General features: G+C 44.1%; 1 protein-coding gene across 1 annotated transcript in view; it reads right to left on the reverse strand.

Annotated features, from left to right (window-relative positions):
• The window catches only part of CEP85 (centrosomal protein 85), a 54533-nt gene extending 47440 nt beyond the window's left edge, over positions 1–7093 (reverse strand). Inside the window, exons 1-3 of the mRNA XM_077481052.1 lie at positions 6973–7093; positions 4384–4434; positions 4172–4306 (exon numbers count right to left, since the gene is read on the reverse strand). Coding sequence (XP_077337178.1) covers positions 4172–4306; positions 4384–4420 — 172 coding nt within the window. The 5' untranslated portion in view covers positions 4421–4434; positions 6973–7093. The remainder of the gene's footprint in view (positions 1–4171; positions 4307–4383; positions 4435–6972) is intronic.
• Positions 7094–14981: the final 7888 nt, after the last annotated feature.

Genomic DNA, 14981 nt, shown 5'->3' on the forward strand with positions numbered 1-14981 from the left:
TAGTATAAAAAAAATCCATAAAATATTTCATAGTTTGTAGACACTATAACTTTTGCGTAAATCAAACACTTATTGGGATTTTTAACAAAAATACGTAGCAGAATACACATTGGCCTACATTTTGAAAGGAATTCGATTTTTTACATTTTCTTAATTGGATATGGTTTATAGCATAAAGTAAAAAATATTGTCAGTCTTTAAGGCGCAAAAAAATAAAAAAATAAAAAAAATGCAGCAGAGATCAAATACCACCGACAAAAAATTCTATTTGTGGGGGGGAAAAAAAAAAAAAAAAAAAAAAAAAAAGAGGACATCAATTTTATTTGGATACAGCGTCACATGACCGTGCAATTGTCAGTTAAAGTAAGGCAGGGCTGTATCGCAAAAAATGGCCTGTCATGAAGAAGGGTAAACCTCCCGGAGCTGAAGTGGTTAAAGAGGTTTCCAGATGAGAGTGTAAAACACTTTGTAACTGAATTCTGAAAGCTGTTTCTTGGTCAACTGCCTGAATAGCTATAGAAGGGTTTTCAACCACACAGCCCTGTAGTTAATTTTGTTCTTAAAAAACAACTCAACAAACATTGATCCCTGCAATTTTGGGGAAGGAGGTCATTTCTGCTTCCTTTATCAGCCTCTTCCATAGAGTTCCTGGGAAACGAAGAAAGAACAGCACGTTGATGTGGTCTCGCTTCTGTCCTGAGCATGTTCTAACTGTTAGATCTCCAGCTCTATGGAAAGCAATAGAGTCCTGATTAATTGTCCCCGCTGTTGCCCCCTCTCTCACACTGAATGCTGCCGTTTCAGGGGATCATGAATGGCTAATAAAGTTTCAGGTAATAACAGTTATGACTTTTTTTGCCACCTGCGTCCTATTGCAGAGATTTCTCTTCACTTCCTATCCCATAGCCAAAACAGGAAGCGAGAGGAAAGTCCTATAACGTGAGGGAATCTCAAGTGTGTCACCAGGGTCTCCTGAACGAGATTTCCCCTCTATTAGTGTTCTGATGTCAACCCAAAATCCAGGATTTTCTTTTACTTTCACTTTTGAGGATAACGAAGCATGGCAAATAGAGAGTATGGATCTGCAGGGGCACAGCAGCAACAAAAGCCGACAGGTGTTCTAATCCATCTCCAAGTTTTGCCTAGTTACACTTTAAGAGGCTCATAATTAAAAGGACAGCTTTAATATTTGCATAGGTCCAGTTTCAATGCGGGGCTCTGTTATAGGACTAATACACTCAAAGCCCCATACACACTACCAGATTTTCTGCTGAGTTTTGTCTTCAGATTTACCAAAACCATGTAGTACAGGGGCCCGCCTGATTGCATTCAAATTGAAACTCTTGATTTGACCTCATATTATATGGTTTTGGTAAATCTGAAGGAAAAAAATAAAATAAAAAATTCAGCAGAAAATCCGATAGTGTGTATGGGGCTTTACACTCTCGGGAACTGTCTGTAAGGCCACACATTTGATATGGTAGCACCTGTCAGACATTCGGTGATCTCTGACTTTCAACCTAAAAACCAGTCTCAGAAAATGTAAGCCTACATTTATAAAAAAAAAAAAACAAAAAAAAAAAAGAAGGGGGGGGGGGGGGGGGGGGGAATCAAATATAAAAACGTATCCACTTTTCTTAAAAAGTGGTTGTAAACCCTTAAAAACCACTTTGATCTACAGTTAAGCCTAGATTAAGGCTTACCTGTAGGTCCAAGAAATATCTCCTAAACCTACGCGGTTTAGGAGATATTTACTAAAAGACAGCGGCACGCAGGCACACTATCGCAGTTAGCAGCATGCCGCTGCTAACAGCGATATGCCGTTAGTGGCGGCTCCCGTGCGCATGCGCGGGAGTGACATCAATGCTGCTCCAGCGCTGGGAGTCAGCGATACCCGGAAGAAGATGGACGATCCGAACTACAGGGGACATCGGTGACATCGCTGGCTCCTGTGTCAGGCAAGTGACACATAATGGGCTACTATGCGATGCATTATGCTTTACCTTTGCAGGGAGACAGAGGAAGTAAACCCATCAGGGTTTACTTCCTCTTTAAAGCCGAACTCCAGCCATATATAAAAGATATCCAATCACCGGCCACTTTAATAGGTACACCTGGCTAGTACCACGTTGGACCCCCTTTTGCCTTCAGAACTGCCTTAATTCTTCATGGCATAAATTCAACAAGGTGTTGGAAACATTGCTCAGACATTTTGGCCCATATTGGCATGATATCATCACGCAGTGCAGTGGCAGATTTGTCAGCTGCACATCCATGATGAAAATTTCTCGTTCCACCACATCCCAAAGGTGCTCTATTGGAGTGAGATCTGTTGACTGTGGAGCCCATTGGAGTACAGGGACCTCATCGTCATGTTCAAGAAACCAGTGGTGAGATGATTGAGCTTTGTGACGTGGTGCATTATCCTGCTGGAAGGAGCCATCGGATGATGGGTACACTGTAGCCATAAAGGGATGGACATGGTCAGTAACAATACTCAGGTAGGCCATAGAGTTTAAACGATGCTCAATTGGTACTAAGGGGCTCAAAGTGTGCCCAAAAAATATGCCCCACACCATTACACCACCAGTCTGAACCTTTGATACAAGGCAGGATGGATCCATGCTTTCATGCCGTTTATGCCAAATTCTGATCCTACCATCTGAATGTTTCAGCTGAAATCAAGCTCGTCAGACCGAACAACATTTTTCTAATCTTCTATTGTCCAATTTTGGTGAGCCTGTGCGAACTGAATCCTTGGTTTCTTGTTCTCAGCTGACAGTGGCACCCGATGTGGTCTTCTGCTGCTGCAGCCCTTCTGGTTCAAGGCTTCCTTGGTTGTAGCAAGTGGCTATTTGAGTTACTGTTGCCCACCCTCCTCTGACCAGAAGGCATTTTCGTCCACACAACTGCCGCTCACTGGATATTTTATTTTTTTGGACCACAATCTAAACCCTAGAGATGGTTGTGCATGAAAATCCCAGTGCATCAGCAGTTTACTCAAACCAGCCCGTACAAACAACCATGTCACTCTTAAAGTCTCTTAAATGTCCTTTCTTCCCCATTCTGATGCTTGGTTTGAACTTCAGCAAGTCGTCTTCACCACTTCTATATGCCTAAATACATTGAGTTGCTGCCAGGTGATTGGCTGATTAGCAATTTGTGTTACCAAGCAACTGAACAGGTGTGCCTAATAAAAGTAGCCAGTGAATATATTATTTAGGCTGGGTTCACGCTATACTACACGACAGTAGTACGACTTTCATCCTACTGTGCTCTGCAACATCAGTCCTACATCCACCCAACTTTCATGAACAGGATACTACTTTGATCCGACTTTTCAGATTGGTCACAGGACAAGTTGTACTATCAAAACTAACACACAATGGGAGGGGCTACAGCAGGGGGCAGGAAATAACACAATGTGGGATGCCAAAGTCGGATGGTTAGGACAAGGATCCGACTTTGATCCTACTTCAATGATAGTCAATGGGCTGACGTAGGATCAAAGTCAGACCAAAGTAGTACACGGAGCATTTTCAACGTTGGACTGACTTGTGTCGGACCAGTTAAGACAGCTCTCATAGGGAAACATTGATTTTCACAGATCATGCGACATGAGCTCCCAATGTTGTAATGTTTGTCGTACCAGTGTGAACCCGGCCTAAAACATATACTGCTCCAGGCAAAATCAGGCTACACACACACACACACACACACACACACACCACAACTTTGTAAATCTCCAGACTGAATGGACAAAAAAACAAATCCTTTGGCAGATAGAACATTCCCTATTATGTGTTGCATTTGTGTATTTGCCAGGAGAGCTTGAACAGTTCTGATAATATCAGGACAAAAATACGGAAGCGTTATTGTAGATGTCACCCTACAGTTCCTGGCCTGTAAAGCTGCCAATACACATTCAGGCAGCAGCCATCCACACGCTGATTGAATTTCATCTGATCCCTGCTAAACCAGACAAACTTTGATCAGTGTATCATACCTGGACTAATATTCCCGGGTGTGGGGTCAGGGAAGTGACAAGCAGGGCAAGTAAGTTCAGTTGACCTCCGACCCCCGTAGACTCCAGCTCAAGGGTCAGACTTAGGAAATGCAGGGAAGGCATATGCCTGATCATTACTGGCTCTGACAGCAATAAGCAACTCACCCTCTACATTTTCATTGCCAGGAATTCCACCTTTTCTGATCCCATGAGGAAATGCCACCCGACTTATAGCTTTTCCTGATATCTGAGGAGTCTGCCAGTCTGTGTAAGAACTGCCAACTGGATGTACTGCTGTTGCTGTAACAGAAGGCATACAGTGAAAAACCCAGAAAGTTACCAGAGTTCTCTGTAAACACATCGCCGGTTCAGCTTACCCATCCTGCTCGGCGGCTGGAATCCTACAGTTTCCATAGCGTTTCATCCAACTAGAATATCAGAAAACAGTATGGAACTCCATTAGATTGGGTGTGAACATTTTTTGCAATTAGTATTTTTAAAGCTGAATCCCAGGCAAACATTTGTCCATTGCCAGCCATAGGGTGACAACGTTCTACATTCTGCAGGTGAAATCACACAGCATTGTTGTCCCCCTGTGGACAGGGTAGTCTTAGATGAACATGTTTTAACCGCCTCCCACCTCTTGTTCTGTGACAACTTCATGACACCGCCCTTGTGCGCCCGTGGGGGCACTGTGTCCCTGATCTTGGCAAAGAGCCAATGACACGGCTCTTTACCCATGTGATCAGCTGTGTCCAATCACAGTCGATCACATATAAACACGGAAGTGTCAGTAATCGGCTCTCCAATCAGCAGCATCTCCTCAGAGGGGAGACCTGTATAGGTAATGGAGGTACTGATTACAGGCCCAACAGTGCCCAGCAGTGATGCCAATCTGTGCAGCATATTAGTGCCTCATCAGCGCACATCAGTGAAGGAGCAAAACTACTTATTTTCAACATTTTCTGGCAAACTAAGAAAACTATTTTGTAAAAAAAAAAGAAGTTTTTTTCCCCTTTTTTAGCATAAAATAAAAAAAAAAAAAAAAAAAAAAAAAGTGGTAATTAAATTACTACCAAAAGAAAGCTCAAAAAAAAAAAAAAAAAAAAGAAATGTAATTTGGGTACAGTGCTGCATGACCGCGCATTTGTCATTCAAAATGTGAGAGCGCTGAAAATTGGCCTGGGCAGGAAGGGGGGTGAAACCGCCCTGTATTGAGGTGGTTAAAGGAACTTATATATGTTCAAATGAATCTTGTTTTCTTACAATTTATGATAAAGTAAATAAGGGTTGGAACCCGTCAGTTTTTTTTTTGTACTGACATTTAGGGCTCTGTTAGCAGTAAACATACCTCCCGTCGAAAAATACCGCACTATCAAGCACTATCAAGTGTCACTGATATGTTGATCAGCTGACGTGATATCAACACAGCGCATGCGCAGATTGTCAGAGGCATTATCTGACACTATGCAAACAGCGGGGGGGGGAGAGAATGATGACACAGTTGTCAAGTTGAGCCTCGCTGTTGCAGGATGGGCTTTGTATGTTGCAACCTGCCCTTACAGGCAAAACCGGCCCCTTCAAAACACACCGAACCCACCAAGCAACACAGACAAAACACGGAAAAACCGACCCCGCAACAGCGAGGCAAAATCTGGCAAATACGTTCTCCCTCCACTGTTTGTGTAGGTCCAATACTGCCTGTCGAAAAATGACTGACGATCTGTGCAACATATCAGCTGGAGTGACGTTTGGTAGTGCGCATGCGCAGACCCATCGGAGGCATTTTTCAACAGAACACCGGAACTGAAGGCTCATGTGCACATGAGTGATGTCACATAGCCGAAGCGTCCGAACCCGGAAGAAAGACCAGGGGAAGATGTCAACCCTCTCAGCGGTGACAGGGTGCCGCTGGAAGACTTTGTTCCAAGGTAAGCATTTCATGATGTGCTAGTATGCAATGCATACTAGCACATTATGCCACTGTCTTACAGGTTTTTTAACCAGCCACAGTTTACTACCACTTTTAGATGTGGCCATTGTTGTCGCGCCTCTGAAAAGTGGGCCACAGTGTCTTGCAAGGCAGCTTGAGGTCCTCATTGTAAGCCTGCCGCTACGAAACCGCATGCATTAAGATTGTACGCTCCAACGAGTAGGGCCCTCTGCACAAACTGTTGGCACTGTATAAACCCTGTATAATAATAATAATAATAATAATAAAAAAGCAGCCCCATTCACGTGAATGGATCAAGTCTAGCGGCAGTTCTGACTGCTGGGTACAACTTGTGGTATACATTTCTGCAATGCTCCAGTGTGTACAAACATGGCTGCTGACTATGTTCATTTGCAGCTTATCAGCTGATAAAACTGCAGCTCAACCGCCTCTTTTTACTGCTCCCCAGCTGTGTAAGTGAGGTCCAACTGTCACTTCTTCTGGACAGCTTGGGGTGTGACAGGAACTGGAAAAATAAGATTTACTGGCCAGGTAAACAGATACGTAAAGGGGCTGATCTAAAACAAATCATGCTGTAAAATGCTAGTGGTCTCCATCCTCATACATGTCACTTGTGACTTCCTCCAAATTACACTGTACTGCCAGCTCCTCTGTCACCCAGATCTCAATTTTTTCAACCTAAAAAACAAATACAGCAACCCAACACCATCTAAATCAGGGGTGAGCAACGTGGGACCCTCCAGCTGTTGCAGAACTACAAGTCCCATCATGCCTCTGGGAGTAATTATAACTGCCAGCCTTGCAATGCCTCATGGGAAATGTAGTTCTGCAACAGCTGGAGGGCCGCAGGTTGCCTACCCCCTGCTCTAAATGACTATCACTGCAGGAATCAAGTCTCATAGTAAACAAGTCACACAACAACAGTAACCAAACCCGAGCCCAGTAAGGCTATGAATGGGTTCTCATAATACTAAGCGTAGCGGGCTTGTGTGGGGCTCTAAGAGGCGCTCACCTCACCGGTGTGGATCAACTCGCACCCGGAAGAAGTCCTGGGAACGGGAACACAGCACAGCAACGGAGGAGAAACACACAGCCGGAAACTGGGCGGAGTCACCTTCAAACCGTCTCCCCGCCACACCTAGCCAAACCCAACTTCCCTCTCCGCCAATCGCAATTGCGACGTTTAGCCAATAGCAGCGTGTAGTCGGGGTGGGCGGGGTGACGTCCAGCCAACAGCAGCGTGTAGTTGGGGTGGGCGGGGTGACGTTCAGCCAATAGCAGCGTGTAGTCGGGGTGTCTTGGAGCACAGGCATGATTTGTGTGTCTAGGAAAGGTTGTATGTGGTGTGAGGTAGCAGACAGCCGTTGCTCCTAACGCGTCAGTGTGTCGTGTGACTAGGCTTATTGTTCTCTGCCCTGGGAGTCGTTCATGCGTTACAGTGACAGGGCTCAAGTCTAATAATAAAATATAGAACTGAATGCTTGGCACTTGGAATTTATTGGTACAAAGCTGATATCACTATGTGCACTCCATTACACTTACCCTCAGGAAGGAAGACTACATTCACACCTCAGCTTATCGTTTTCAGGCAGAGTCGTGCAATTTTCTGCTCAAATAAAAAAATGTAAAAACTAAAATAGTAATAATAAATGTAAAGTAAATACACAAATAACTAAAAATCATCATAAGTAAAATGAACATGAATACTATGCATTTATACATTTATAAATAATAATTAACCGCTAAACTTTAAACAAATGTATTATTATTAATAATAATAAAATAACAATAAACGCCCAAACGCAAACAAAAAAATACATTATTAATAATAATAATTGATTTTGTGTTAGGGTGTTTCGTTATTTATTATAATTTTTTTTTTTTAAAGGTCAAAGTTAAGGGTTAATTATTTCTTTATTGTTACTTAGTATCCATTTATTGTATTTATTTCTGATTGTTATTCCTTTGTGTATTTCTTTTACATTTATTTATTTCATTTATTTTTATTCATATAATAATAAGTAAAATAAAAATAAATAACCCTAACCCCAACTCCTAATCCTAACCTAAACTGAACTGGAACCCCTTACCCTAATGAAACATTATAATAAATTAATACTAATAAAAAAATAAATAAAAGCTTATGGAAAAGCTGAAATACATAACAACAAATGATACAAGAGATATACCCCCCCCCCAAAAAAATAAAACTGAGCACTAATCTTTTTCACCCCCCTAAGCATAAATCCCCCCTCCTCCCAGTGCAAATCTGTTCCCCTGCTGAAAACCCCCCTATCAGCACAAATCTTACCCCCCCATCCCCCAAATCACCCCAATTCAAGTGCCCCCCCCCAAAAAAAATCCTAACACAAATTCTCTACCCCTAAAATTGCCGCTCCCAATAACCCCACTGCAAATCCCCCCTTCCAGCACAAAGCACCCCAATCATCCCTCCTAGCACAAATCTTCTGCCCTCTCCGCCTAAATTTTAGCATACCCCCCAAATTTTCCCTCCTAAAACAATACTTACTCCCTGCTGCCCCCCAAATCCCCCTTTCCAACACAAATCCCCTCCCCCAATTTCCTTGTGGTCCCCCCCCACCTCACATGATACCACAGTGCCCAGGGCAGCCTTCCCTCCTGCCCACCCCTTGTCCCGGCCCTGCTCAGATGTGAACAGGGGCCATTTAAATGATTGGTTTTTGCTTGATGGGCGTTTTGGATTTTTTTTAGTTTTTACGAGCGGAAAATGCTCAGGTGTGAATGCAGCATTACTCCCTTCATGACTAGGCCATTTTTTGCTATTCAGCACTGCTCTCCTTTAACTGGTAACTACGCGGTCATGCAATGCTGCACCCAAACTAAATTTAGATCAATACAGCTTTCTTTTGGTGGTATTTAATCACCACTGGGTTTTTTTTTTTTTTTAATTAAATAAATGAAAATAGACCAACATTAAAAAAATAAATAAAAAAAAATCCCAATATTTTTTACATTCTGCTATAAAACATAACCAATAAAAAATGTTGAAAATGGAATTTCCTCATAAATTTAGGCCAAAATGTATTCTGCTACGTGTCTTTGGTGGAAAAAGAAATCACAATAAATGTATATTGGAAAGTTATAATATCTACAAACACAGTGCCTTGAAAAAGTATTCACACCCCTTGAAATTTTCCACATTTTGTCACGTTACAACCAAAACTGTACATTTATTTTATTGGGTCTCTTTGTGATAGACCAACACAAAGTAGCACATAATTATGAAGTGGAAGGAAAGCGATAAATGGTTTTCAAAATTTTTTACAAAGAAATATGTGAAAAGTGTGGTGTGCATTTGGTATATTTTCTATATTTTTGGATGCATAGAACGCATATTTTGGCTAAGTTCTATTGACAGATAGCATGTCTATTTTATTTTTTTATTTTTTTAATGCACAATAGAATAATACTTGGCTATGTGTTTTACTTCAAATGACAGTTTGGGAGTAGGCAGTTACATTTAAAAAAATGTAAAATTGACAAGAGACACCAAGATGGTTGTATCTTTGGTCTTAAAAATAACGGGATAATGGTGTTGTGGTAACTTGCTCAAATAAAAAAATGAAAAAAAAACCCCATAATAATATTATTCTTGATAGAACTAGAAAAAAAAAAAGCCTTTGAAAATGTGTTTGCAATAACTCCATCAGTATCACCAGCAAAGCAGCTTCATTATTATCCCATTAAAGTGGTTGTAAACCCTTACAAACCACTTTGACCAACAGGTAAGCCTAGATTAAGGCTTACCTGTAGGTCCAAGAAATATCTCCTAAACCTGTACGGTTTAGGAGATATTTGCCCGAAGACAGGCACCGCTGTCTACGGCGCATGCGCTGTAGACAGCGACGTGCAGGCACACTGAGCGCGGCTTCGTCAATGACGAAGATGCCCCGCGATGCTGTGCTTGTCGGCTCCCGTGCGCATGCGCGGGAGTGACGTCATTGCGGCTTCGCCGAATGACAGCAGCGGGGCTGCGAAACCCCACCGAGAAGATGGATGCGCCGGACTACAGGGGACAGCGGTGACTTCGCTGGCTCCTGTGTCAGGTAAGTGACACATAATGGGCTACTATGCGATGCATAGTAGTCCATTATGCTTTGCCTTTGCAGGGAATGAAAGAGGAAGTAAACCCATCAGGGTTTACTTCCTCTTTAAAGAAGAAGAGAATTGTGTGCTGTATTTGGAGATGTCATAATTTTCCACGAATGTTAATTCTCCATCACAAACGCTAGTTTACAAGACCAACCACTTCTGTCTCGTCCTTGCTTACGAGCATGCGTGTTTGTACTTTGGACTTTTGTCCAGGGGCTCCAGGGGGGGGCAACGGGTCAATTGCCCCCTCCTAGAATACCGCCAGCTGATGACAGCGCGGCCGGTTCCGCGGGTGCAATCGCGGCCGGTTCCACGGGTACCAGCGTGGCCGGTTCCGCGGGTGCCAGCGCGGCCAGTTCCACGGGTTCCCACGCGGCCGGTTCCGCGGGTGATTGCGCTGAGTGGACGGGTGAGGGGGGGCAGCTGGGCGGCTTAGGAGGGCTGCTGGCCAATCAGGAAGCCAGCAGGCAGGGGAGCAGGGAGATTACATCATCTCTCACTGCCCTGCATCCCTCCAGTTCCGCCCTCACTGTGCGGGAAGCTATGTGCAGCAGAGAGATTACATCATCTCTCTGCTGCCTATCTTCACTCTGGACTTAACAAAAGAACACCTTAGCAGAAAAGTGACACAGTAGGTGACAATCCGCAATGTGTGGCAGGCTACGTGGCAAGTGGCAATCCGCAATGTGTGGCAGACTACGTGGCAAGTGGCAATCCGCAATGTGTGGCAGGCGACATGGCAAGTGACAATCTGCAATGTGTGGCAGGCTACATGGCAAGTGGCAATCCGCAATGTGTGGAAGGCGACGTGGCAAGTGACAATCCGCAATGTGTGGAAGGCGACGTGGCAAGTGACAATCCGCAATGTGTGGCAGGCTACGTGGCAATCCGCATCTGGTGGCAGGTGACGTGGCAAGTGAAAATCCGCAATGTGTGGCAGGCTACGTGGCAAGTGGCAATCCGCAATGTGTGGCAGGCTACGTGGCAAGTGGCAATCCGCAATGTGTGGCAGGCAACATGGCAAGTGACAATCTGCAATGTGTGGCAGGTGACGTGGCAAGTGACAATCCGCATTTGGTGACAAGTGACGTGGCAAGTGACAATCCGCATTTGGTGGCAGGCGACATGGCAAATGACACCCTCAGGGCTCCCACTGATTCTGCATTATGGTGAGTTGAACCATTTCATTTTATATTACAATGTATTAATAGAAATAATGTGCTTCAATCATCCTGACACCATAACAACCATGGTGGTGTAATGATTGAAGCGCCAATACCAGCCATTTCGCATATAAATTGCCCCCAAAAAAACATATTTTATAGTAATGCCCCTCCTGAGACTGGACTCTGGATCCGCCCCTGCTTTTGTCCGATGGACTTGTGTACACACACTCAGAAAACACCAACAGACATTTGTTGGCGGAAAAATTTGAAGACATGCTGTCCAACATTTGTCCGTGGAAAATCCGACAACAATTGTCCAATGGAGCGTACACACGGTCGGATTTTCTGCCAACAGCCTGTAATCGAACATTTCCTGTTCAAAAATCCGATCGTGTGTACAGGACATTAGTTTTCTGCTACACATTTAGGCCAAAAAGTTAAATTTTGGTCTCATCTGACCAGAGCACCTTCTTCCACATGTTTTCTGTGTCCCCCACATGGCTTCCCGCAAACTGCAAATGGGATATCTTATGGCTTTCTTTCAACAATGGCTTTCTTCTTGCCACTCTTCTATAGAGACCAGATTTGTGGAGTGCACGACTAATAATTGTCCTGTGGACAAATTCTCTCCCCTGAGCTGTGGATCTCTGCAGCTCCTCTAGGGTTACCATGGGCCCCTTGGCTGCTTCTCTGATTAATGCTCTGCTTGCCTGGCCTGTCAGGTGGACGGCCATGTCTTGGTAGGTTTGCAGTTGTGCCATACTCTTTCCATTTTCAGATGATGATATATTTTTGGGGTGCTTTTTTATTTTTATAACCTAGCCCTGCTTTAAATTTCTACACAACTTTCTCCCTGACCTGTCTGGTGTGTTTCTTGGCCTTCATGATGCTGTTTGTTTACTAAGGTTTTCTAACACACCTCTGAGGGCTTCACAGAACAGCTGTATGTATCCTGAGATTAAATTACACTCAGGTGGACTCTATTTACTAATTGGGTGACAGCTGAAGCAATTGGTTCCACTAGATTTTAGTTAGAGGTGTCAGAGTAAAGAGGGCTTAATACAAATGCATGCCACACTTTTCAAATATTTATTTGTAAAAACAATTGCAAACCATTTATCATTTTCCTTCCACTTGCACAATTATGTGCCACTTCGTGTTGGTCTATCATATAAAATCCCAATAAAATATAATTACGTTTTCGGTTGTAACATGACAAAATGTGGACAATTTCAAGGGGTAGGAATACTTTTTCAAGGCACTGTTTATATATATATATATATATATATATATATATATATATATATATATATATATATATATATATATATATATATATATATATATATCTATCTATTATCAGTCCTGTAAGTGTGTGCCATCTAGTGGACTATTTAGAACACTACATTTGCAGGACCTCTCTTAGTTAGTGTAGTTATGCGTATTCATTTTTATTTACTATATATGTCAAAGCTGAGCTTCAGGCAAACAACTAAATACAGAAATTAAATACATACAGTATTTTACAAAAGTGAGTACACCCCTCACATTTTTGTAAATATTTTATTATATCTTTTCATGTGACAACACTGAAGAAATGACACTTTGCTACAATGTAATGTAGTGAGTGTACAGCTTGTATAACAGTGTAAATTTACTGTCCCCTCAAAATAACTCAACACACAGCCATTAATGTCTAGACCGCTGGCAACAAATGTGAGTACACCCCTAAGGGCACTTTCACACTGGGGTGGGAGGACGTCGGCGGTAAAGCACCGCTATTTTTTTAGCGGAGCTTTACCGTCGTGTTAGCGGTGCTTTTCAGCTGCTAGCTTTTAACCCCCGCTAGCGGCCGAAAAAGGGTTAAAAGCACCCGCAAAGTGCCTTTGCGGGCGCTTCGGCAGCGTTGGCCATTGATATCAATGGCAGGGGCGTTTTAGGAGCGGTGTGTTCAGCAGTGCTTGCAAGGCTTTTTTTCCCGTCCTAATGGTGCACCGATCCAGTGTGAAAGCACTCAGGCTTTCACACTGGGGTGGCAAGGGAGACGTTTTTCAGATGCTTTACAGGCACTATTTTTAGCCCTCTAGCGCCTGAAAAATGGCTCAGTGTGAAAGTAGCCTTAGTGAAAATGTCCAAATTGGGACCAAAGTGTCAATGTTTTGTGTGGCCACCATTATTTTCTAGCACTGCCTTAACCCTCTTGGGCATGGAGTTCACCAGAGCTTCACAGGTTGCCACTGGAGTCCTCTTCCACTCCTCCATGACGACATCATGAAGCTGGTGGATGTTAGAGACCTTGCACTTCTCCACCTTCCATTTGAGGATGCCCCACAGATGCTCAATAGGGTTTAGGTTTGGAGACATGCTTGGCCAGTCCATTACCATTACCCTTAGTTTCTTTAGCAAGGCAGTGGTCGTCTTGGAGGTGTGTTTGGGGTCGTTATCATGTTGAAATACTGCCCTGCGGCCCAGTCTCCGAAGGGAGGGGCTCATGATCTGCTTCAGTATGTTACAGTACATGTTGGCATTCATGGTTCCCTCAATGAACTGTATCTCCCCAGTACCGGCAGCACTCATGCAGCACCAGACCTTGACACTCCCACCACCATGCTTGACTGTAGGCAAGACACAATTGTCTTTGTACTCCTCACCTGGTTGCCGCCCAGAGGCGGCTCTAGGCTTTGTGAGGCCTTAGGCATAACCTAGACGTGAGGCCCCACTCACCTCTAAAATGGGGGAAAAAATTATTGAAGCAATAAAAATTAATTGCATATATTAAGAGTACTGATGTCAGTGTGCTCTATCACACCAGTACTGAGAGCACACTGACACCAGCACTGAGAGCACACTGACACCAGCACTGAGATAGAGCACACTGACACCAGTATTGAGAGCACACTGACACCAGTACTGAGCGCACACTGACACCAGCGCTGAGAGCACACTGACACCAGGGCTCTTAATATATGCAATTAATTTGAATTAATACTTAGTACTGTGCGCTGTTGTCAGTGCTCTCAACTCCCCATTCACATGTATCCCCCCAATCACATGTACCACCCTAGTCATATATACCACCCCCTCAGTCACATGTACCACACACCCCAGTCACATGTACCGCACACCCCAGTCACATGCGCCACCCCCCAGTCACATACACCACTCCCCAGTCACATGTACCACCCCCCCAGTCACATGTACCACCCCCCCAGTCACATGTACCACCCTAGTCATATATACCACCCCCCCAGTCACATGTACCACCCTAGTCATATATACCACCCCCCCAGTCACATGTTCCACCCCCCAGTCACATGTACCACCCCCCAGTCACATGTACCACCCTAGTCATATATACCACCCCCTCAGTCACATGTACCGCACACCCCAGTCACATGTACCGCACCCCCCCAGTCACATGCACCACCCCCCAGTCACATGCACCACCCCCCAGTCACATGCACCACTCCCCAGTCACATGTACCACCCCCCCCAGTCACATGTACAACCCCCCAGTCACATGTACCACCCTAGTCATATATACCACCCCCCCAGTCACATGTACAACCCCCCAGTCACATGTACCACCCTTGTCATATATACCACCCCCCAGTCACATGTTCCACCCCCCAGTCCCATGTACCACCCCCCAGTCACATGTACCACCCTAGTCATATATAGCACCCCCTCAGTCACATGTACCGCACACCCCAGTCACATG

This window comes from Lithobates pipiens, unplaced genomic scaffold, assembly GCF_037356315.1.
Source record: "Lithobates pipiens isolate NorthernLeopardFrog02 unplaced genomic scaffold, aLitPip1_a1.2 Scaffold_16, whole genome shotgun sequence".
In the NCBI taxonomy this organism is placed as follows: Eukaryota; Metazoa; Chordata; class Amphibia; order Anura; family Ranidae; genus Lithobates; species Lithobates pipiens.